Below are 26,283 nucleotides of genomic sequence, written 5' to 3'. Positions count from 1 at the left end.
GGAGACACCCTACATTTTGTTTCACAAGAGAGAGGAAATTGGTAGTTCAAGATCTTCAGGTGATGTGGTGCTGCAGGTTTTTCCGGATTTTCCTGCAGCTGAAAAAGCAAATGCGCCACTGGAATTAATGAAGTCGCCCCGGAGCGCCAATTAATTTTTATTGTTGTTTTTATTTTCAGTAGGTGGTAGTATGTTCTCACAGATACCTCCATTTTTTCAAAATATATTTGAACTTATTTTTGAAATGTTCGAACATGTCAGTACCTTGTCAGTACCTTCCTGTCATCGATAACTAACAATTTTTCCGTTACTTTCTCTTTCAAGGTTTTCACATTAGCATAGCAATGCTAATAGATTTACTTTTTACATTCTTCAAATTACCACAAAAAAGGCAAGAAGTGGGAGACCACTATCCTTAAAGGACAAGTCTTATTACAAAACAGTGTTGACATCTCTAATGGCCAAAAACTCATCCAAAGAATCGATAAGAAGACTAGATCTATGAACATCAATGGTAAACGAGGCTTCCAAAGACAGTCCATTGATATATCGAATCGGTCGCCGACAAGAGTCGTTATTTGAGATACTCTTCAGCAGTTTCCAGTGCAAGGCAACTGAAATGGAATCAGAGCCTTTATCATTGGTATTTATTGAGTCTTATGATGTTACTATTGTACTGATACTCTTGTTAATGAGTACCCTCAGTAAATTTTAAAAAAGTTTAAAAATAACAAACACACTCAATAATACTCTGTCATTTTATTTTCAACTTCTCTTGGAGAGAAACTAGATGATGATTGATGTTCAACAATTCCTATAATCAGCTTTTATTTTAAAAAAATATTTGTTTTCAGACAAGTTGACTGGGTAGATTGCGTGTGGCCGAGACATTTGAAAGAGAGTCAAATAGAAGCAACAAATGTTCTTGAAGAAATGAAATATCCAAAAGTTCAAAAATACTGCCTTATGTCTGTTAAAGGTTGTTACACAGATTTCCATGTAGATTTCGGTGGGACATCTGTTTGGTATCATATTTTGAAAGGTAAGTTCGAAGTCTACACTCACAGTGACAACCGCTTATCTAATTAATTCTAGGGGGAAAAGTATTTTGGTTAATACCACCTACAGAGCACAACTTAGAACTCTATGAACGTTGGGTATTGTCTGGAAAACAATCCGACATTTTCTTTGGCGACACTGTAGAAAAATGTGCAAGGATAATTCTTCAGGAAGGCAACACTTTTTTTATACCTACAGGCTGGATTCATGCTGTGTATACGCCTGTTGATTCACTTGTATTCGGAGGAAATTTCCTTCACTCTTATGGAATTGAAAAACAGTTGAAAATTGCTCAGGTCGAGGATACCACCAAAGTAAGTACGAAATAAAATAGTAGAATAAGATTATTTGTTAACACCATTAGAAAGAAAACCATTAAATTTAGGAAATATAACCAATTAAAGAAATATAATACATGCAGATTTTTTCTATAATTAATTATCGTAAATGCAAAATGCAAAAATGTGTCCAAAATTGGAGTCAAAAGATCCTATGGGTCGGTGACGCCAGTGTGCTAACAAATGTGAAATTTTGACTACGTTCAAAATTGGATACGCTTCAAAATCTGAATAAATGGATAAGTTGCACAAAGTACGTTTTATTCCCCATTTTGGTGTTGTACCGTTGGTTGGATAGTATTGTTATTATGCTTCAAAAAAGGTTTTTATGAAAGTGTTGTATACATTTCATATACATTCTTCAAAAAAGATTACTTATTTCATTTGTGAAAGTGGGTCATTAGAAGATTCAAACCTTTCAAATGTATTTTTCCATTTTACCGAAATGTAATTTTAAAATTACAGAGCCTTTTCTAAAAAGGTTATTCAAAGCCAGTTTCACCAAGACTAGTAGATGTCCGATATATGATCCAAAGGTTTACCACCCTTTCATCCTCACCAGTTTTTCTTTAAGACAGCTCAGATAATTATAAATTCCTATGAAAGAAGCGAATCTCTAGGAGACAAAACACTTCTCAAGAATCGATTTTCTCACAAGACTGTCAAATCTACAGTCAGTTCTTTTTAGTGTCTCGTTGAATTCATTGAAAATATTTTTGTGGCGAAAGAAATAACTTTTTTTGCCTTCAGTTTTAACTAGAAGCTGAGAACTTTAGAGTTTATTTCTGAATATCGATCAATAAGGGCTTTATCAGTTCACTACCTGGAAATATTATTCATTTTAAAACAATTTTTTAGGTCCCACAGAAATTTCGGTATCCCTTTTTCACTGAAATGTTGTGGTATGTGCTGGAGCGATATGTACATTGCTTATTAGGAAATTCACATCTAACCACTGGACAAGATGCACCTATACCTCCTGATAGGCCTCATGTACACCTCACTCAAGCTGAATTACATGGTCTCAAGGTGAAAAAATTCATCTAATCATTATTTTACAAACTAATTTTTTTTTTCATACAGGAAATTGTATTATACCTGCATATGCTTCCACCAAATAAAAAGAATGTTCCCGATTTACTGAAGGACCCTATATCACTCATACAAGATGTAAGAACACTCATTGGTTTACACAGACAGGATAATAGGGATATGGCTATTACAGGACGAGCCATTCTGGCAGGTAAATGTTTTGGTTGAATTGAAATATGTTTCATTTCACTCGGACTTTTGGTAATGTTTCAAGCTCAGAGATCTTGATTTGTTAGAATTCAAAACGTTGAAGCCACCCCATATATTTAGTTTTTTTGGAATAGTGACACATCATTTACATATGAATCTAAGTCAACATCATCATCGAAGTGCTGAGTGTTTCAAAACATTATCATGTATAGGGCACGTGATCTCCCAGACAAGGCTGCTTGTTGCCCTAAGGAATGACCAAAGTATTCTTTAATAATATTCGGCTGGGTGTAGGAACATTTTTTAAGTGAAGTATAGAGACACAAATTAGAAGTTTCTTCGGCTGTATCAGTTCTTGATATTTAAAAAATTCAAACTTGAAAATACCGTATATGTACCTACAGCCTGCACGTATTAAAATGTAACTGCCACTCCAATACTGTAACATGAATGATATTTTTAAAATTTTAAACTTGAAAATACCGTATATGTACAGACTGCACGTGTTAAAATGTAACTGACCACTCCAATACTGTAACATGAATTCCGCCAGCCGATTGCAGTTAAATTTGATTGGCCAGCGTAAGGAGGCTTGTTTATTTTACCTACTAGATGCAAATGTGCGTGGTGATCATGCTTTGATCACGCATATATTTTTGTTTGGGTTACTTTGTTGGATGGATATAGTTTAGATTTTGAGTTACGAACATGCAATAGTCACAAAAAGGGTTATTTTTGGCATATCGATCAAAACAATATAAGCATCACAGCAGGGAATTGTAGCAAATGGTAGTGCGCTCGACTCACGATCCAAAGTTTGTAGAGTTAAACGCAACCTCGACCAGATATTTTTCTCGAGAGATTTTTTTAGTTATAGTTTGCTTGATTCTGATACATTACATGGCCGACGACTCTACAAATAGTCATAATGCATCCTAGATGGCTCGGAGAGTTATTACCATATCCATATCACAAGGATAATGGCCATCGCAGTTGATGCCATTGATACAAAAAAATATAAATATAATTTTTATCCCATATTCTCAAGGTTATTTGTATGTTAAGTGGTCTTTTTCAATAAAAACCTCATTACTACATTACTACCTCAAACTACATTAATCCACAGTAGGTGCTCGAACTGTTCTCCATTAACTGCCATACACGAGAATAAGTTAGTCGCGAAATGTTGGAGGCATACCTGGAGTTACTTGATGACATGGTTGTTTTCGCAAAAGGGCATCAAAATGAAAAGTTATCTAGTGAACAATCTCATAGATGAATTTCCTATAAAATTACCTTTTTGATGATGCATCACTTGAATTCAGAATCAATCCGTTTTTGCATTTTTTTTAAAACAAATATATATTATTACTCTTTATTAGCAAATAATGCTCTTCGTAGTACAGTCAGTCACTTATAAAATACAAAACAATAATATATATATATATATATATATATATATATATATATATATATATATATATATATATATATAAAGACAAGTCACATTTTAAAAACACGAAACTATTAAACAAATGTGTCTTGAAGATATTCACAGTTTGTTAGTTTATTGATATTTACTTTTTATCCAGTTCCAGAAGACCAAGAGAACAAATCAAAAATAATTAGCCCAAGGGGACCATATAATAAAGGAAACCAAGTGAACAAGTCTTCTAAACAGGGAGTGTTCAAGGGGCCCAAATCGTCTGAAAAGGGAGGGCCAAGAAGAAGACGAACTAGGTAAGTTTTTTATCAAAACTGCTTATTTTGGACTTCATTTCAAAGGTTTTTCAAGCCTTTCATAAATAAAGTAATGTTAGTAACTAGTAGTAGTAAGTAGTATTAGTAACTAACGTTACTTCAGTTTCATCCTACAAGGACATTTTCAAACTAATACAATATATATTAGCATAAAGAGCAAGAAGTTAGCCAACATTAATTCAGAAAATATTTTAAATAATGTATTAATGTATAAAGTAAAATCTGAAAGAGGTATTTTTCTATAGACTTTTTAAAATCTAAAGAAAGAAAATTAGCCCATGGCAATCGAGCATTCAAACCGTCATTGTATCTTGGAGTACACAGCAGCAAGTCTTGACGATAGAGTTTGTTTTGGCTCACATTTATATTCAAACTCAACCAAATAAATCCAGCTTGATAATGAAGCAAATCACTTTATTTGGAGAGTGATCTTTCAGGTTAGTGGGACCTTTTTAAACACTGAAAACCTGATCTGGATCACGGCAGGACAGGCACAAAGTACGTGCTCTGCTATCAGGATCTTATTTTCCTTTGTGAAGAATGTTGACAGACCATGGAATTTTTCTCAATGTACTATCGGTCTTGCTACCTTCGTCAGGTAGTTGAGCAACATAAATGTGTGACTTGGAAAGTAGGCCTGCTATAAGACATTTCAGGGAGACACCAGCTAGAATGCGTTCTCCTGATCCTCTCAGGTATCCTGTAGCCATTCAGACAGAAATGTGCAGTATAGAATCAATTGTACCTGTGAACCATTTTCTGAGATAGCTTCTACATCAGGCATAATGGCATATTGAAGATATTCCAGTTAATTGTTGATGTTTTTGGATGTTCAAGGAGCAAGATTTCCACCTTAATGCTCACAGTAATATTCCCATATGAGGAAGTTTGCTGTCCTGCAATGGGGGAGATTGTTTTCTGTACTGATGCAGATTCTGTTTCTGCTGCTCAAAAATTTAGTGCAAGGCAGGTTTGTTAGATACCCGATAAGTTACTTCATGGTTGCAGCGCCTAGCCTCCCAGGTGTGTTCTAAAGTTGGGAAATTAAGAAGCTTCTACTTCGCATCACTATGTGAAGGCTTCATAAGAGGAAGGGCGCTCGTTATCTCGAAGGTTCTGTTATGAAACTTAGTGGTTTCAGCGTCATACATATTTTCAGCACCAATACATATATCCATACATCTTAGTATAAGAAATGATTTAGGATAATTCCCTTCCACGGATAACACCTCACCTGGCAAGAGTATTCTAATGCCTCCAGCTGCAGGGCGGAAGAATAGATAGACACCCGACTGTATTGATAGCTGCACTAAAATTTGGGACTACGAAAATCAAAAGAATAGAATTGCAGTTGAGAAGGGTGGTCTTCTTCGAAGGAACAGAAACAGAATGCTCCCAGAAGAAATAACATTGATTTGAGAAGAGAATCTTGATCGACAACGTCCGAGAAAATACTTAAAAAAAAGCACGGGTAGCCTACGCCAGAGACAGATCGCCAACATTAGAGAGGAAATAGAGGCAACAACCTCGGAAAAAAGCGGTAGCCCTAGGAAGAAAAAATTCGGTAATTGATACATCACAACTGTGAGATCGGATTTAGAGGGACCAGACCCATAAGCAATAGACAATATAAGAAAAAAGATCTTGGTCTGAAGCTGGTCAGAAGTTATCTCAGTGAAGTTGTTTGACCTGTATGGCAATAGATCCCGAAATATGGTGCAGTTTTCAAGACTTCTTGGGCTCAGTAGTATTCCTATTGTATCTCAAGTGAAAAAGCCCAGACGAAATATCAGCATCAATAGAAACCTGGCACATGTTCCACGGAAGCACTATTGCAATTGGTGCTACTTGTGCACCTCGAAGAGAGATTGTCGGTTAAAAGGGAACGAGGAAAAACCCCATCCAGATTACAAGTGATAAAAAAAAGAAGATAGACTGGAACCGAAGAGACATCCCAACGCAAAGATACTATGTTGCTGTGGCAACCCTAAAAAGACAACTACAGAGATTTATTTATTTAACGGGTAGTCCCAATGGGGAATGTTCCTCAATTTGGGTTATTACAGCAAATGCAAGTTTGAACAAAATAAAGTTGAGTTTAATTCATGTGTTTTTCAAATTCACTTCGAAAAGTATTCAAATTGATGTTTCAAATGTTGGGTTTTAATTTTCAAAGGGATTTGTTTCTAATTCACATATTGGCAACAGCGCCTATATCAAGTTGAAATAATTTACACGTATCTAGATATTCTACTTTAAAAAAGGAAAATTATCTTTATAAATCAACAACTAAGGCAAAATATAAATTATAGTTCATTACCACCTCCACAAGCCACATAAACAACAGTTGTTTTGTTATTTATTTATATAGAGGAAGATAGGTTAGGTGCACAAAATGTCATATGTCACAGAATGTTTATGAACTCGGAACAGAACAGCACGCCTCTGAAATATGTCATCTTTGTCTCATACAGGTAACAGATTCATTGTCCTTTACTAGCTATAACCGATGTTCCCAAATGGTAAAATAGAAACGAATCCCTTTAAATGTTGAATGCATTATTTCACTCCTCTTTTTTAAATATTTAAATAATTTTTCAAAGAAAAAGGTCGAAATGATAAGTTTAAAATGCGTTGTTTTAGAGCTCTTTTATGAAAACTACTTGATTTTCGTCAGGAGGAAAATTCCCCATTATAATTGAAAACAAAGTTGATAGAACAAAAAATGGAAAAGTCCATACTTGATGAATGTCAACGTGAAGATATCCAATCAGTCTGGTTTTGAAAATCATCCCCGGTGAATTTAAATATAAGTCCTGTTTCGTTTTTAAAATCTCCGGTCTGTGTGCTATAGTGTAGCTATAGTGGTGTGGTACATTATTTGCATTGGAGGTAAGCATTAAAATATACCAATAGTGCACTTATATGAAGATTTCCAACAATTTTATTATTTACGTACGGAAAAGGAATATTTAAATGAAATCTTCAGTACAGGCCGAAGAGTTCCAACTGAACTTCCGGGGATTTTTTAACTTCATCGAACTTTTGCCTGCTACCTGCTTAGCTATTGACTGGGTGAACTCCATATTGAATAATCATCCCCTACACTCATCTGAGTAACAGCTAGGCAGCCCAGGAAATAACAGGTCTCTGTAAAGGCTTCAAATGTAAGTTGTCAACAATGAAGAAAGGAGTAGAAGCCAAATCAACTCTGCCGTCTTCGAGTGGAAGAAAACCGAAGCAAACCACATTGACGACTACCCCCGACCAACAACCATCGAGCAGGGTCAGCACTGGGGGTAAGCTCCCTCACTGTTCTGTGAGCCAGAAAACGCCGGGTTCCAGCCCGGAATCACTAAGATGGGACTCAACCAATCCGAAAACTGTGGCGGTGACCCAACCCAGCCCACAGGATCTCCATCAGTTAGCACTGGATTCACATCAGTGTAAAAAATGTGGACACAAGAGTGGATCTCAGTGTGCGCTACTGCGCCACAGACAAATATGTGGTGTTAGAGATAGGCAGCATTGCATCCATTGTGGGAAATTCTATGAAACGTAAAGTTGGTCTACCGCGAACCAATTGTCATTAACATCGGACGACAGACCACCTACAGTGGTAATGATCTTCCTAGATGATCGACTCAAAATCACATGAACTAGTTACTGGGAATGGAGTAACTTGAAAAGTGAACTCAAGAAGACTAGAATTCTGTTCACAAATTAACAAAAATGTTCGAATATGATATAATCATATTACGAGTTAGCATCGGACTGCATGATAATTTCAATCAGTTCGCAGAATAGTTTGAAAGTGACAATGAAATAAGTACGATAATCATAGAGTGTTATCGAATGCAGTATTAAATCTGAATAAGCTTGCCACTTTTTTAATATTAGGAACCCACTCATAGATTTAACATTAGTGAGGAAGAACGTTTTTTAAGCTGTTACTTTCAATTTTCTTATCAAGGTAATGTGTTCATTTAATGAATTGATTCACCTCTATTTTTTTGAGACTATTTCTAGGACATGAAAACTGTTTTGTGATTTTGTTATTTCCATGTTGTCAGTGGCACTGAAAGCTCCCAGACAAAGTTCATTTTTATAAAGAATACGAGAAAATCGTTCCAAAAAGCTTGTGGTGATCATACATTTGTTATTTCAGGTGTAAAAAATGCGAAGCATGTCAACGGAGCGATTGTGGTGAATGCAGCTTTTGTCTCGACATGGTGAAGTTCGGAGGTCCTGGTAGAGCAAAGCAGACATGCAACATGCGACAATGTCTTCAACCGATGCTACCAGTTACGGCAGCTTGTGCTTACTGTGGATTAGATGGATGGATGCAGACTCCAGTGACCCCATTACAAAAAGGTCCCCAACGTTGTGAGAGCGCCAGTAACCTCATGGAATGTTCTGTAAGTGAATTGATTTGTCGAAACTGCAATAATAAAAGAGCACACAAAGCCAGGCTTCGACGCGAAAATTATAAGACTGAATAGGACTGGACAGTTAACCCTTCTGTGATAATTTCTGTATCATGCTTCAACGTTCAAAATAAAAATTTGTGATATAATGTGATACCTACCTGAAGAAATTTATAAAATGTTTCTTGTATTATAGGTTAAAAATCTTTGTATCATGAGTATTCAAAATTGTTCTTAATAAAAACATCAGTTGAAAAAAAAACATTTTTAGAAGTAATAATAAACCAGAAAAAACGTAGTATCTTCATTCAATATAAATCGCAGGTGTTAGGTTTACCAATTCTAACTCATTGTTCATTTATCAACTGTTTAAATTAAAAAGAATAAAATCCGGGCTAGTAGACCTTGGAACCTGAAGTACTAAACGTTTCGTCTGATACTGCGGCAGGCATCATCAGTGGTGTGAGTGTTGACTGTGAGGACAAATATTGTATCAGTCCCAGTGACAACTGACTGTTTTAAATATTTGTCTTTAGTATATTTCTGTTCTCGAAAAAGGGTGATAGCTTTGATCAACTTTTGAAATTGGGAGAAGAAAATTGTAATCAATACAATACAATCCCGTTGGTTACTTGACATTAATAGCATGAATAGCGGGTGTAACTGAACTTCGCCTCCACTTCTGAAAGTTCGAAGCTTCTGAATGAAACAACACTTCAGTATCAGTACTACAAATACTGTTTAAAATCCAAGTATTTTAATGTTAATTCCTGAAATCCCAAATAAAGAATAAAAAAATTATATTTGGAATAAAAAAGGTAGTATTAAAATTTAAACGAATCGAAAATACTTTTTATCGAAGCTTAATGAGTTTTTCTGTAAAAATCGTAGACACAAAGGGTAGTTTGCAGTGGAACACTTGAAGTTATTTTTTTTTCAATCATTTATTACCAACAACCAGCTTTTCCTTATGAACAATCCTTAGAAATCTACATGAACTAAGAAAAGATGAAGATCTTGTGTGAGATCTAATGCATGAATAATAATAATAATAATAAAATGTAGTTATTTTATATTTTCTTATCCTGCTGCTATCAGGAATAATTTTTGTAAATTAAAGGAGTACCTCACTTTTCATTGTTAAATATATTCAAGTATATATTGCACCAAAGTTCGCTTTATTACAGATTCAAAAATTCACCAAGTTCCCAAAGGTTTCACAAATTTGATATGGAGTCAGCTGGTTCTTACATATTTGTACTTTTGGGATTTAGATAAAATTTTTAGCACAAGTTACATACACAGTTCAAAAATAACTGAGAGATAATAGCTAAGATCCACCAAACTACCCAATAATTTTTAATGATGAACAAAACACTTTTTTTATAAAATAGTATATTATGCAACGATTATGTAATGATGGTTAATAATACACGAGCATTTATGGGGAAACAAGCCGAAGATGAGTTTCGTATGGTTTATGCGAGTGTATTTATAATCATTACATGAGAGTTGCATAGGTTTTTTTTTCAACAACCAACTATAAATATTATATTTATATTTGTATTGAACACAATAACAGTAATTACTCGTATTTCTTTAAAAAATTCTACAAAATTTTAATTAATGGTATTACTATAGATATAGGAAAACTATAAACATCAAATTTATATTTTGAACATAATAATTGTAATTGATCCAAATTCTTAAAAATATTAAGATTATTTTATTTTGTACTTTGAAAAGTTTATTCCAGGTCACAGTGATCTGGAAGTGGAAGAAATATTTACATTCATTTCATTATTGTAGCCTTCCACCACTGAATTTGATTTCCAGCCACCATGTTGTTTTAATATAGTAATATCACCAATGCCATCAACTAATTGGGTTGCAGATGTCCTTCGAAAACACTGCCCTATATATAAATTCGGATCAGGCAGACTTAAATATGTTGCTATTTGTGTCCCTAAATGACCAAATTTATCAATACCAATGTTTTGAATTGTGTAATATCCATTAAAATAATTAATGAAAAAAGATGAGGTACGGCAAAATTTTGGCCGTAGATTCATATATTTTTCCTTCGGCGTGCTCCCATTATTCCAAAAATCATTGCTACCTGAAACTAAAAATAAAAACAATAAGAAATAAAGAAAAGAAATAGAAAGCAGGATGACCTAGGCTAGCTTCAAACCCGCGTCTCATAATGTAGTCTCCTTCAAAGCCAGCGCCTCAACCTGCTTCGCTAAGTTTTCTCAAAATTCAAATGTCAAATGGAAAATGTAATCATGACAAAATCTTCAAAAATGCAATGTTAGGTAGGTACTCACTTTTATTATTAAAAACTTTTCATCAGGTGCCTCGTCAATAAATGTTTCTATTTGTTCAGGTGAAAATATTTTTGATTTTTTTCCAACATATCCTTTGCACTTCCGCTTCTTCTATTTGGAAATGTCTACATTATGGTTGATATTTACCAGCGATTTTATTATTGAATAATGTGTCCATGTACTAGATGATCTCATAGTTTCCATCAATTCTTGAAAATAAGCAATTAAAACATTTTAGGAGAATGTCAAAATATTATTTGTATATCTCCAGTCCATAAACCATTGATATAGTTTTTTGTGCACTTACATTTTTGGGGTAAAATATTTCCCCGATATGTGTGGAGGAGTCAATGGTAATTCGTCTATATCACTGATATCAGACATTTTGATAATATAATTATCAAAAATTTAGCTATATTCTATGAACATTTAATGCCTACTGATTTTGACAAATAAAACAATTATATAGAAATGTAAGATAAATGTCGAATGCACAGCATGTTTGATTGAAAAATTATGGGCTTCTACTGATTAAAAATTTGATTTATCATGAAAAATCTGTATCATAATGGATCTCATTATGAAACGGACTATGGGCATATAAGTGTTTTATTATAGTGTGGGCGTATACAATAACTTGTCAGGCTGAACTTGAAGTTGGTCCTTTCTACACCCTTAGTTAGTTCTCCATTATAATTTCAATTTTTCAGATGGTGGAAGGTGAAAATCACTAAAAGGGTTTTATGAAAAAACTCAAAATATATTTTTGATTTTTAACTTTAATTTTGATTATAATAGTCACATAACTATAGAGGTGGATATTATTTTCAAAGGAGATCTCAGAGCCATTATGGTATCACTTTCAGAAAATGAAATTTAGAATGAAAATTGAACTCGCTTGTTTGTTACATAATTCAAATTGTCGGACATTTTTAATGTACACTGAATTTTTATATCTTCATTAGGTTTATGTAAAAGCTATATTCTTGGTTTTTTGACCGAGGTCTGAAGGTTTTTAAACTCCGAAAATAGCTTTGACAAAGTTATCTCCAGTCTTTAAAGTTTACATTCTTTCAAGGGTTATTTTGAATAATCCTAATGGTGTATTATGGCAATCTTAAACAAAAGATGAATTGAAAAAAAGCAATCACAATTGAATTATCATTGATTATAGAGGTTAAAAAAATATAAAGGGTGTTTCACTATTCCTTCAGATAGCATTCTATGGAGAAAATTGAAAAAAATTGAGAATTTAACGCTGTATATAAATGTAATTTATAGAAATGTGTAGAATTTTACTTAGCTAGTCTTCCTAAAAAGATGAGGTGGATGAGGCTACATCATAACATATACTGATGAAATCTCAAGATGTTTCAAAATTAGAATAACCAAATTAGTAGAGCATATTTTGACAAAAGATGGTGATTAGGACAACGCCATAATTCTGATAACAGAAACCAACGAAACTAAAAGAGAACTGAAAAAAAGCAGTTTCTATCATGTTGAACAGAAATAAGAATATGGCATGATTCACAATCATTTTCAATCAAAAATAGCTTCCTCTCCTGTGAAAAGAAGGTGAACAGGGACACTTCCATATCAAGTAATATTCAACATCCAGTATACTGTGTATGCAAAAACTGTCAGTCAGTTTGGAAACATTTTCAATTGACTTATTTGTTTTTCTGTGAGATTTTATTCAGTTTTCAATCAGAATATAAAATAGAAAGAAAACAGAGGACATTTCCATAATGTAATCCAAATGAAGTATTTTTTTTAATTAAAAATTCATATATTTTTTCTTTTTTGAGTTATATAGCAAAATAATTATAATTGTAACTGATGAGTTGAAAAACCTATCTAAATTTTATCGTATTCGATTTATAAAACAAAAATCAGATTTCACAGGACTGAAAACCCATAAATGTCACGAATGTTACTATATGTTCATAGTATTTAGGTAACTATTATACATACGTTATAGTAACCACTTTCTGTTCAAAATTGTCAATTGAATCACAGAATCAAAATATGATGACATTGGTATTATGATATTGATTTTTAATTGTGTTGATGATTCGAACATTTCATTTTCAAAGTTATGAATGATATTAAAAGCTATTATCCATGATAATAATTGAACAATTTTCACAAACATTTTTTATTCCTAGATGCGTTTCGCTAGCACTGTAGCTTTCTACCGAGGAAGGTCTTAGCAACACGCGTCTAAAAAAAGGACAAATTACAAACACTACAGAAAAATTCTTGAGGCGCTCTCAGAGCGGTGCCTGTGCGAAAGTAGTGATTCAAATCGGATTTAGATCGCTGGAGATTAGATTGTAAAAACTTTCTCAGAAAGTTTATTCCACATGGACGCAGTTCTCCAGATGAAAGAGTTCGTGAACACCAAAGTTCGAGGAGTACTGACTTGAACCTCAAAACGATAAGCAGCCACAGTCCGTCGCGTATTTCTGATATGTACCACCCTTGCTGGTATCAAATGTGTCAAGTCACTTGAACACTTTCCGTGAAAGTATCTATAGAAGAGGGACAAATCTCCAACCCTTCTTCGATGTTCCAGGCTATCAAGGTTGCATGTGATATTCTTGTCTCCAATCAGGCGAATGGCTCTTTTCTGGATGGAATACAGCAACTTCAGGGTATGTTTGGGGGCAGAGCTCCATACATGAGAACAATACTCCAAAGAAGGTCTGATCCGAGTTTTGTAAAGCATCAAAAGTTGCTGAGGTGTGTACAGTTTTCTGGTTCTGAACAGTGTTCCAAGATTTTGAGAAGCAGTCTTTGCAATTCCAGCGACATGATTTTGCCAAGACATATTGGTGTCCATTTCAACCCCCAACAAACTTATTGAAGCAGAAAGCGGAATTGTCTGACCTGACATTATTATATCTGAGTCGGAGACCTTCTTTGAGAAAACCGATGCCTGGGTTTTTGTGTCATTTAATTGAACCTGGTTGCTTTCACCCCAATTCGAAATCACTTCTAGATCCTCATTATGATATGCAGCCTCCTGCTGCCGGTGAAGATGTGCCCCCGTAGCCAATGTCCTGGAATCCAAATGGAATGACAAGTGACAAGTGTGCTGTCGTCAGCAAAGCAATATATTGGATTCTTGGTTTTTTCCAATGAGTCGTTGATATACAATAAAAAGAGAATTGGAGAGAATATGGATCCCTGGGGAACACCAGCATTGATGGTGAAAGTATTCGAGAGATATCCATCGACGGCCACTTGCAGGAAACGTTCTTTCAGGAAGCTGAAGAGCCATACACAAAAATGATCCGACAAGCCGAGCATGGAAGTTTGACCAGCAAACCCACATGCCACCCACGGTCAAAGGCCTTAGAAATATCAAGCACAGCGACTTCTGATTCTCCATGTTTCTCAATTGCTTAATTATTATCATGGATAGTGATATCAATTTTCATCAAGTTTTGGGTCGGTCCATTCATAATTGAATAGCTATTGTACTATGTTTCAAAATTAAATTACAACTCTAAAGCACAATTGCAAGTCTTCAGTGAATCTTAAGTTTATAATTTTTTTTCACAGTTTTTAAAATTTCACGCCCAATCTAATTAATTCTAAAAAAAACATGAACAGCTCTACTCAGAATTCATCTGAAGTGAAATATTAGGTTGTTTCAAAAGTTTTGTCCGTTCTTGAGTCTACTTTAAACTAAAGTATCTCGGTGAATACTTATTCAATTTCAGAGAAATGAGCTCTGTTTGAATCAGTGCACTTTTGCCAAGTAACACAAGTCGATTGATTCCGTCATCATAAAAATTGTGTGGTCTGGATTCGACAAAGATCGTTTTTGCCTGGTCCTAATTGGCAAATGTTCTACCGATGAGAAAATTACCTAAGTGCTTGACAAAATACTAGTCCGTTGGCGAGATGTATGGTGGCTGAGGCAGAACTTCGACGCAAAATTCATTTTAATTTTTGAATGGTGAATTGTGAAATGGTCGTTGTCGTGGAGCAGGATCGGACCTCTTCTGTTGACCAGTGGCGGCTGATGCTGATGCAATTTTCGGTACATTTCGTCGACTTTCTCACAATAGGACTCTGCTGAGATGCTTTGGCCCGGTTACAGAATGTGGGGTACCCACTTTTTGGAGCTTTTTGACTTTCCCAATACGTTTTAAACCATAAAAACTGCATGGGAGTCAACGTTCATTAGCAATGCCATTGCCAAATGACTGGTTAATTTTTCGGTCTATTTCGGCAGCGTTTTGGTTTAATTTAATTTTTAGATGATTGACATCATATGGTAATAAGCTGAAAAGAGGCAAAATAAATTGAAATTTGAAAAAAATCAACAGCATCAATGCTTAGAGTAAAACATTCTCTAACGATCAGTATATATCACGACACAGTATAATAAAAATTCATTGAGATATGGAGCTACAAAAACACATGACATTGAAACGGACAAAATTTTTTAAACAACCTAATGGTTTTTACCCTGTTATTTTATCAGCGTATGCATTGGAATGTTTTTTCATTTACCAAACTTACTAATTGGTTCAGATTTCTTTTAATATCATTGAAATACTTTATTGCAAAGTAAAATTAGTTGACCTCGACAAAATATTGGAAATTTATTCCAAATAATTCTATCAACACTGAAAAGTAAGTAATTTATATTTTTTCAGGTCTGCTACGAAATTGCCCATCCATTGTGCGTCCAACGTCTTTACCCAGAATTTTCCGGGTACATCAACGAAGATATGCCAAATTCTTGGGAATGTCCGATTTGTTGTAAGCTAGGCAAAAATACAGACTATAGACCTCGTCATTTTCGCGCCAGACAAAAATCGTCAGACATGCGCAGAATGTCGATAAGTTCAGATGCTTCTAGTGCTTTTGACAATAAACACCACCAAGAACAAATGTCCGATTCGGGAAGTGAAAGTGAGCAAAGAGACAATAAAGAACTGCTACCTATCAAAAAACGAAGATCGAGTGAATGTGCAGAAGTCGAAACAAAAACTGTACCAGTAAGTGATCCTCCAAGAAAAACAGCTTTCAGGATGCAGCTAGCGCATCAGATAGTCAGTAATTCTACTAAAATACTCAAGAAACCAATGGTGGTAGTTAGACCCGCACCTATCATGATGGTGAACCCAGTATCCACTAATAACCTTGCTATGGATAAACGTTGTCTACTCCAAGTTTTCAGATATTTGTCCCCAAAGGACTTGCTTACTACCTCTTTAGTGTGTAAAACGTGGGCCACCTTCACCGTAGATCCTTCATTGTGGAAGAGAATGGTTTTTAGCCGTAAACAGATATCATCAGATATACTGAAGGGCATCGTTAGGCGACAACCTGAAATACTTCACTTGGACTGGTGCCATGTTAACAAATTTCAACTACCGTGGTTAATACAGCGACTGAATCAACTAATAGAACTGTCACTAGTGAGTGTGAATGTAAAGACTGCCATATCCTTGCGTACTAATCATTCGGCAGTACTTCAAGTGTTAGATTTGAGTTTTATATCTGACTTCAGTGATTCTGCTCTACGCGAAATTCTAGGTCCAAACAATGACTCTAGGACAGGACTATCAACAGAAAAAATCCGATTTCGGAATTTGAAAACTCTTAAACTTGCTGGAACTGACATAACTGATATTGCTATGCGATATGTCACGCAATATTTACCTAGTTTGCAACATTTGAGTTTGAGTTCATGTCCGAGAATTTCGGATGCAGGTATAGCACAGCTTTCAACGAAACCAGCTAAAACTGTAACAAACTTGATTAGTCTTGATTTGAGTCATGCCAAGCTGGTGACAGAAAATAGTTTAGAGCATTTGTCCAAATGTGAAAAGTTAACAAGATTAGATTGTCGACATGCCTTACAAATTTCTACCCAGGCCCTCATTAAATTTGCTGCTAAAAGTGAACATAATCTGCAGGTTAAAGATATCAAACTTGTTGATGTCAGGCAAAGGGTTTGAATATATGGCATAACATTAGATTAATGAGGAAATATATTTTGTCCAAAGTTCTTGACTGATTGAAATATAAAGACGAAATGAGCAGAATTGTAAGGAATGTCATTTTTTTTGGATTATGTCAGTATTTATCATTTGTCTCATTTCTCCAAATCAAAGAACCAAGTGGAAGGTAGACCTGAAATCTCTGGCGTAGAATACATCCAAAACAAGTACTGTCCCCAAAGCCAACTGCAACACTCTTCTCAACGCACATTTCACCAACCAAGGTGACGTCTTCAGGAGATGAAGTAGACTGGTACCTAGTACTTCTAGTACCTAGTACTTCTAGGTACTAGAAGTACCTAGAAGTACCTAGTACTTCTAGGTGAAAGTACTAGGTACCTAGTACTTCTAGTACCAGTCTACTTAGAAGTAGTAATAGTACTTGCTTTGGACAAAGAAGCAAATTATTCCTAAAGATATCATTTTTTTAAATTTGTGAAGTAGTACTCCAGACCTTTTTTCAATAATTATTTTTATCCTAATGTAAATTGAGTTTTCATAAGAGAAATTACAATTACAAAAAAATCTACAGTAAAGATTGGAATTATATTTAAACTTGGGAATATACCTACAATAAAAGACTGAATATTGGCAGCTGAGAAATGAACTGATTCATCTTTTTTCCTGTGTACCTTCTTCAATTTAAGGTTGGGTACACTTAAACATATATGATTAGTGTGCCGTGTAGAAACTTGAATACAAATTGTCTTTAAAATTCCTTTTCATAAACTAAGTTTATTTTACAATTTTTAACAAAATGTATTTTAGAATAATGGAAAACTACGGTGCATGTTCGCTACTTCAGATTCTCATTTCAGCAAAATCTATTCCCCAAGACAGGAAAGTTTAAAGGATCTGTTCTATTTAGAGACTTGACATAAGGAAAAGTCGATGTTGTGACATTTTTTCACACAAAATTTTGCAATATGAGTAGAGTAAGGTAATTCATTGACCATTTTGAACACAATATAAATTTATGGCAAGTCAGGCAGTGTCACAACTTAATATATGTGTTTATGATACACAAAAACAAATTTATCCACATCAAAAGGGAACAAATATTATATAATGATAACACTTCCAAAATACAAATAATGAAGTTATAAAACAACAAAAAATAATTGGCGGCTCGGAGCGACTTCATTTCAGCTGTAGGAAAACCCGGAAAAACCTGCAGCACCACATCATCTGAAGATCTTGATATGCCAAAATAAAATCAACAAAACATATTTTGCCAAATTCTGTAAACATAAAAAAAACAATATTAGAGGGGTTGGAGTTTTGACAAACCAAGAATTTGATGTAGCGAAATTTTTCTGTTTTTGGAGTTGAAAGCATTCTCAGATATATAGTTTAAGTAAGGTAATTTCTCTTGGTTATTAAATAATTCTCATCTTCTATTGATGATTGAATTTTTCAGCAGAATAATGCTTATTTTTATACCGCAAAATCTGAACCTGAAGATACCAACAATTTTTACTTTCAAATTTTCAGTGAAAATGTTGTATACTTATGTAGTAACCAAACACAGATCCAAGTCCTAATAAAAATTATCCTCTTCTGTTATGGACTTTATTTCTGTGATGTTCAAAATAACTGAGTTCAGTAAATTCAGTTTTACGTATTTTTATGTATGTACCAAAGTTTGTAATATTATGTTTTTATATGTGATGAAAATACTTTTTTATATATGTGAGTTATTAAGAGTTACGTTAAATGTATGATTTGATGAATACTTTTTCAATGTTTCAGAACGTTCTTTATTTTGTGCAATTTAATAGAGAAGCACTTGTATAAAAGTATTACTAGGCAGTAGAAAAATATATTTTTCGTTTAATTTGTATAAATTTATAGCAAAATAAATTTTTCACTTAAGACTTATATATTTCAGTGATTTTATTGTAATTCAGGTCTATCAGAAGCTGAATAGACTCATCTGTCTATTAAATTGCAGGCGACAGGTTTTTTTACTAGACTTTCATTCTATGATGAAGAACAATTCTTGAAGTGTCGCAGCAAATTTGAGTAGCGCTTTTTATTTTACAAATTGATTGAGATCTTCATTGATTTGTTCAATGAAAATGTGAGTTTAAAACTCCCACAAAGAATGACGCTTACGGAAGACATACAATTTGTAAATCAAACCCTCAGGCGCCAGTTTAGAAAGGTTAATGTAGTCAAGCTGCTGGAAAATAACAAAATCACCAGGAACAACGACCACAGCATCAAAAATTCAATGGAACTCACAGACAGAATCTCTACGACAAATGTCAGTCCGAACACTAAACTGTTCTCGTTCGACATAAAAAACATGTACTCCAACATACCAGTCAACAAAAGTATAAACATCATATCTGAGAAACTAAAACACCAAAACATGGGCAAAACTTACATTAACCAAATGGAACGCAGTCTAAATACAATACTTAATCAAAATTATTTCGAATCTGAAGGGAAAATTTATAAACAAACAGACGGACTGGCGATGTGATCCCCACTATCTAGCATTATATCTGAAATATACCTGCAAACCATAGGTGACAAAATCTTAACAATAATAAAAACACATGATGAAAAAGGAGAAAGGTTCAGATACGTTGACGATGGACTGTACATATCACAAAACAATAGAATAAGAATAGAACAAATAAAAAAATAAATTAACGAAATAATGAAAAACTATGTTTCAGCATTGAGGAAGAACACAACTCAAAACTTAACTACCTGGACATAACCATAGGATATAACCACAACAGAACACAATTTCAAATGGCAATATACAGGAAACCTACACAAACAAGCTCCACCATACCCGCATGTTCAAACCATCCACCATCACACAAAATGGCTGCCTATAACGCATTCATATATAGAATGTTAAGGATAAGACTCAGCAATGAAGCCCGAAACAAAGAACGGAAAATCATATACCAAATAGCGAATGAAAACGGATACACCCAAAAGGCAATAGATTAGACTAGACTAGAAAACAGAATCAAACAAAAAATACAGAACAAGGATCTCAAGCCACCCCAACAGACAAAACAACACAACAGCATTTACGTACGTAGGACACCAAATCAAAAAACTAACAAACATCTTCAAACCACTGAACATCAACATCACATACAAGCCGAACACGAAGATAACAGTCATAAATCACTTATCGAGGAACAAGTACAAATCAAAACACAACAAGACCTCATAAACAAAACCATACACATTCCTAGAGAAGATCTAACACAAAACAGAGTACCTGATGCAGAACAAATACAGGCAAATTTACCTAAAGTACCTGAAATACCTGAGTTAAGACGCTCTGACCATATAAAGAGGCAGACAACAGGATGACCAGTTCAGTTTGAGGGTGCCTAGAAGATGACAGTACTACCAACTGTCGAAAGCGCTCGCAGATAATCAATAGAAAATATAAAGCTTCAAATCCGTTTTGTAGAATTTAATATTGAAATATATATAATTCTGAATGCTCGGATCAAAACTTCAAGTGAATGCTGAATCTTAATATATTCGAATTATCTAAAAGCGCTATTTCACTTGAAAATTTACCGCTAACGGTAAGTTGTTTCGATATATTTTCCTGAAATATTATTAAGACAACAAAACAAATTCCTGAATCAAAGTGATGTACAATCGCATTATTTCATCAAGTCAATTGTGAAATATTTCTAGCTTATTGAAATGAAATCATATAAATATGGGAATGTGATGAAGTCAGTACGGTTTATAGACGAAAAATAAATGCTCATAATGAAAACTTCATTACAATACGTTATGGATTATCATCACGTATCGGCCAATTCCATCACAATATACAATGTTCAAGTTAAATTGTTCATTCCGCACCATTTTAAGAATGCAATAATGATTCCTCTATTTCTTACAAGTTCCAGTTGATTCTGCACTGAGACAGCTAAAGTACTTGTCAATGAAAAGAAAAAGATCATTTTCATTGATGGTGAAATAAGTAGGCAGATCACAAATAAACAAGAGAAAAATCAACGGACCTAACAAAGGGACCTGAAGAACCCCAAAGTACAATTCATGATAGTCTGATTTCACATTTTTAACGTCAAAAAACATCGTGAACTAACCGTCTCTAAGAAGACTCCCCTAAATCCTAGATTATATAATTAACTTTTGATGAATTCAAAATTTTACCAATCAAATGCACTGGATCATGCTTTCCACTATCCAAATAAATGAGTATGTTTTTTAAGAATTTACAATTGGCTGATTGAGTAGACATTTATGCAAAAACCATGTTGAGATTGGACAAGACCTTGAATCTTGATAAACATTTTAGTATTCTCATTAACTGCCGTATCAAACAACTTTGAAAACCTATTTAGCCATAGAGCGATAGTTTGTTACCATCTGTATTCTATTCTTTTCATGAACTGGTATGATCATTCTCCTATAAGAGAGAGGTCAGCAAGTAGTTTCAGGTGGGGTCTGTATACTGTGAGAAAACTTTAATGAGGTCCAGAAAAAACCAACTGATAACAATGACGTGCTGCCCATGTATTATTTTGGTTTCAAATAAAATTCTGAATTATAGAACACATCAAGAAACACAAATTAATGTGAGAAACTAAACCGACGGTCTTGAGACAGTTTGGTTCTCGAAAGGAACAGCAAATTTTAAGTGGGTCTTCTATGTGGGCGTCCGTTAATCTCGAACGATATTTATTTTTCATCTTTGAGAAATTTGTTTCACATAGGCACGTATGTCGAGCCAAACATGGTGGCCAAATTTATAGTTACTTTCTTGCAATTTTCATGTTTTTCCGGGACATATTTGGTCCAACATTCTCATTAGGATACCGTTTTATACATTTGCAAAGACACATCTTCTTGAAAATCGATTATCTCTAGTTTAAACAACAACAACAGATTAAACAACTTTGCACCCACTTCTGTCCATTCTGCCGCTACATCGTTCCTAATAGTATCGGCCAGAAATTTCCCAATAACTGCACAATGTCTTCAGAGTTTTTTTTATCTTCAAGAATTGTCGGAAAATGAATGAATTTTTGTTTTACAATATCGTTTTCAAAGATATCCAGCTTGCTGCTTTTCTAAGTTTTGCAAGATGGAGGTTACTTATTCTTTAATTAGCCAGGCTAGATGGGAAACTAATCAAACCATATCAGTTGTAGGTACTTGTAAAACAGGTTAGCTAGGAAACTCTCAAAGTAAAATAAGTACTGAGTTAAATTTTATGTGGCTTAAATTTTTTTATTTAATTAAGGTATTGTATGCCTTGTCTACGTATTAATGTATACTTGGCGGTCTGAGGTTCGACCTTTCGCGGTCCACCTGTTGCTGACCGTTGTCTATAGTATCGAGGGAGGGGGTTTTCTTTCAGTTTGTGTCTGAAAGTCACTTCTATGTATGATCTACACATCTTTGTAAAGAGTTTATTTTGGAATTTGCTTTCTTCCTTTCTTTGAAAATCTAGATAGGGAAATTGAAATAATTATATAGATAGGACATAGTAATGGTTTCAATGCAGACTCAATTCAGAAGTTAGTCAGAAAACACAGCTTTGAATTTACGTACAGATCAAACAAACAGAAATCAAGAACAAATGCTAGATTTTTCAGAACAAACAATATGTTAGTCAATACCAAGACTCCATTTCGGCCTCATCGAGTTGATGTGGAATGTTTCAGTATTCATATCTGTTTATAAAAAAGCTGATTAACAGAAAAACAGATTTTTTTAAACAGATATGAATATTGAAACATTCCACATCAACTCGATGAGGCCGAATTGGAGTCTTGGTATTGACTAACTAAAATTGCCGGATTTCGTATGTTGATTCTACCGCCTCCATTTCAAAAGATATAAGAATAACGTGAATGAACTTTTGGCCATGTATCACAACACCGGTATTTATCGAGGTTTCTTTTAAAAATCGTCAGAGTCAGGTCATACAAATTACCATCAGAGGTATCTCATAAAAATAGAGACCAATATTTTCCATATGAAAGTAAAAATTGTTTCCACCGGAGTGACAATTTGTGTGTCGATCAATATTACCCAAAAGACACTTGTTTCTGGCTCATTAGCTGTCATCGGTATAGCCAGGCGCAAGGTTGGGTCACACTTGTGGTAGGAAACAACACAAATACGCAGAGTCATTAACAGAAGCCAACCGCAGTTTGTGTCTCTGGAGAGATCACCTTTGGTTAGAGATTTCACTCAACTCACCACGGAGGCAGCTTAAGCTACCTGCAACAAAAAGGTTATGAAAAAATGATGAAGTTGAAGCAAATCCCCACGTACTTTTATTAGGAAGATTTGAGCTTGATGGTAATTTATCCAAATTTGACCATTTTCATTACGTTTTTCTCATAATTTAGAATAGATTCTAACTTAAAGATGGAGGTCTTCTTTGAAAGACATTGTTTTGTAGAGTAAAACTTCTTGATGTTTTTTAGTGTTCAAGCTTTCACAATCTAAAAAACCAATCTAAATCATTAGCGAATCTGCCTAAATGTAAAGGATAAACTTCAAATCTCACTCTGAAATACTATAAGCTACTCAAAAATGTTGTTTAAATTAAATAAATGAATGAAAAATAAAATTTTATGTTTAACTTCTTCAAAACAACTAACGTTTCAATAAGTAATCAGTGTTTCCCGCAACTAAGTGTTGTCGAACTTTGCACTTGACTATACCGTTTGTTTTCTGTTCGAGCAATCTTGTTTGTTGAATTCATGTATTTTGTAGTATCTATTATATTTATATACATTTCATGTTTTATCATTGATTATAAAATTATCATTTTAAGGAATAAATATACAGTGTATAAAAGCCAAATTAAATAAATTCATTATTTCGGTTACTGTACATATTTTTAAAAAATCCCGAAACACGTCAAATGTAAATTATATTTTGACATTCTTCAACCTAAAAATGCAACCCCTACCTTCAACTCCATTCGAATGACAGGTACAACTCCCAATTTTTTAAATGGAAAGTATATTAAATGGTATAATAGCCGAAACCGGTCAACAATAAAGAAATATAGTGGAAAATAGACAAAAGTGTGTTTTTGTAGTGTATCCTCAGAAAACATGACGTCTTCTGATTCGATGATTGTTATCAAACATGTCCATCATTTGCTCACAAAAAAAGAAGTTCTATCAATATCGTCTTGCATGAGCTCCTGAGTAGGTATCATTTTATTTTATTATGCCACTTTCATTTGTAACTAATGTACTGCAGTTTCGTCCTACATGGACATTTTCATGGAGATTATTGTTTAAGTTTGAAAATATCCATATTATAGGACGTAACTGCAGTAACGTTAGTTACAAATAAAAGTGGTAAAAACATAGAAATTTTCATTTCTCTTTTCATCATGATCTCCTACCACATATAGTAACTAACGGCCACATCCATACATTTATTATTTTATTATGTTTACTATCGATGTATGATTAACATTAAATGTAGCGGTTGCCGGTCAACTCGATGTAAATGGGTTTTCCTCAAACTCAAGCATCACATCTAATTTGAGTTCATCACTCATTGCATTGGCAGCTGCTTTTTTATCTGCCCCACATGACCAAGCTCGCGAAACTGCTTCCTGTTTTGCTTATTATTCCTTTAAATATGGGCGGTAAATTAGTAATTTTGTTATGAAATAGGCGAGCTACTTCCTTGTGTTCCGGTTTTATCTCCGTAACCAATCATTTGTAAAACTGTTATTTTATGCATTTTCGTTAATTTAGCCATTTGTCAGACTTGAAGTTAAGGAACTTCAAACTTAAATTAAAATACTGACAACTAAAATGTTACAACATACAAAACAAGTTGAAGAAGAGTTTTAAACTAACGTTGCCAAGGAAATTATTTACAGTTTTTAAAAGGACACCATCTAAAAAGAACATACCTCAACATGAAATAAGTTTCGAGTATATTGCAAAGACTTTATAATTGACAACACATTCAGTTTTCTTGTTCGATTGCTGATTGGTATATTGAAGGTTTGTAAAGAAGGACAATTTATTATCGTATCATCAACTTTTTCGTAATCATAACAATTTTGGTTTTTAGAAGTTTTTCTAGTATACAATACTGAATTACCTTGACGTTGATTAGAACTGTTTCCTATCATTTAAGACTTAAATGAAAGTGATAAATGTTCGATTTTTGTCCAAAATCTGAGCAAGATTTGGTAGAAAAACTTAAATAACAAGCAGCAGAAGAAATTTCGTGGGTAAACATTCCAAAATCTTTTTAATTGGCCCTACCCTCCTTCCTTAATAATACTTGCTCCTCCTGCAGTCCACTAGGAAGTTTCGCAACCAATTGCTTTAGGAGTACTGGATTCTCCATGGGGTTGTTTCCTTCTTTCTGCTCAAAAATGGCTATGAGGTTGTTGACATACTAATTCAACATTACTCGGGTGCAATAACAGGCTTCTGACTGCTTCTAACCCTTGATATTTCAAACATTTCTGTAACCTCATCATTATTTCATCATCAGAATAAAGGTATATACAAACTTTTCTATCATATTGATTTTTGAACATACGCCAATCTTCTGGCTTACTTTATCCACAGTCTGTTTAGTCATTACTTCTTGAGAAATAGCTTTATCTTGGGATACCAATACACTTTATAGCATCTGCAATTACATCACATAATTTATGTATGTTACCTCGATCTTCTGAATCGTCATCATATGTATTCGAAGGATACCTACTCTCATTTGCCATTCCAGTTTTGTACTTGAATATTCCTCATTTTACTTAATGTACTTATATATCTTCTTCAATTTCACGCTCAGTATTTACGAAAGTCAGTTTTCCTCCAACTCAGCATTTGCTAACTTCTGTTTCAAGTGCCAAAAGTCTCTTCTCTATTTCAGTTCTTGTTGAAGATTTTTTGGACACGTTGGATTCTTTCTTCGAACTCTTGGAAAGACCTGATTTTCTTGATGTGCATGTCTTTTTCAATTAACTTCGTCAAGATACCTCCACGACTAAAGTGCGATACTTCTTGATTCTACTTAATCTGGTACAACCATATAAAAACATCATCACGCCTGAGGATTG

General features: G+C 34.1%; 1 protein-coding gene across 2 annotated transcripts in view; it reads left to right on the top strand.

Annotated features, from left to right (window-relative positions):
* Kdm2 (Lysine demethylase 2) overlaps nt 1-19,070 on the top strand; it is a 90,157-nt gene extending 71,087 nt beyond the window's left edge. The window contains exons 4-11 of one of the 2 annotated variants that reach the window (XR_012468173.1): nt 855-1,042; nt 1,096-1,373; nt 2,256-2,426; nt 2,481-2,640; nt 4,232-4,379; nt 8,569-8,818; nt 15,837-17,475; nt 17,542-19,070. Coding sequence is in view for 1 of the 2 variants with exons in the window: in XM_023160369.2 (XP_023016137.2) it covers nt 855-1,042; nt 1,096-1,373; nt 2,256-2,426; nt 2,481-2,640; nt 4,232-4,379; nt 8,569-8,818; nt 15,837-17,147 (2,506 nt within the window). In the remaining variant the exon portion in view is untranslated. Of the gene's footprint in view, nt 1-854; nt 1,043-1,095; nt 1,374-2,255; nt 2,427-2,480; nt 2,641-4,231; nt 4,380-8,568; nt 8,819-15,836 lie in introns of both variants that reach the window. The other variant, XM_023160369.2, reaches the window with a different exon arrangement.
* Nucleotides 19,071-26,283: the final 7,213 nt, after the last annotated feature.

The sequence above is a fragment of the Leptinotarsa decemlineata genome, unplaced genomic scaffold (genome assembly GCF_025532065.1).
Source record: "Leptinotarsa decemlineata unplaced genomic scaffold, Ldec_3_MD MMD2_tig00078346_RagTag_RagTag, whole genome shotgun sequence".
NCBI lineage: Eukaryota > Metazoa > Arthropoda > Insecta > Coleoptera > Chrysomelidae > Leptinotarsa > Leptinotarsa decemlineata.
The sequence above is the reverse complement of the archived record's forward strand: the minus strand, read 5'-3'. Positions and strand labels throughout refer to the sequence as shown.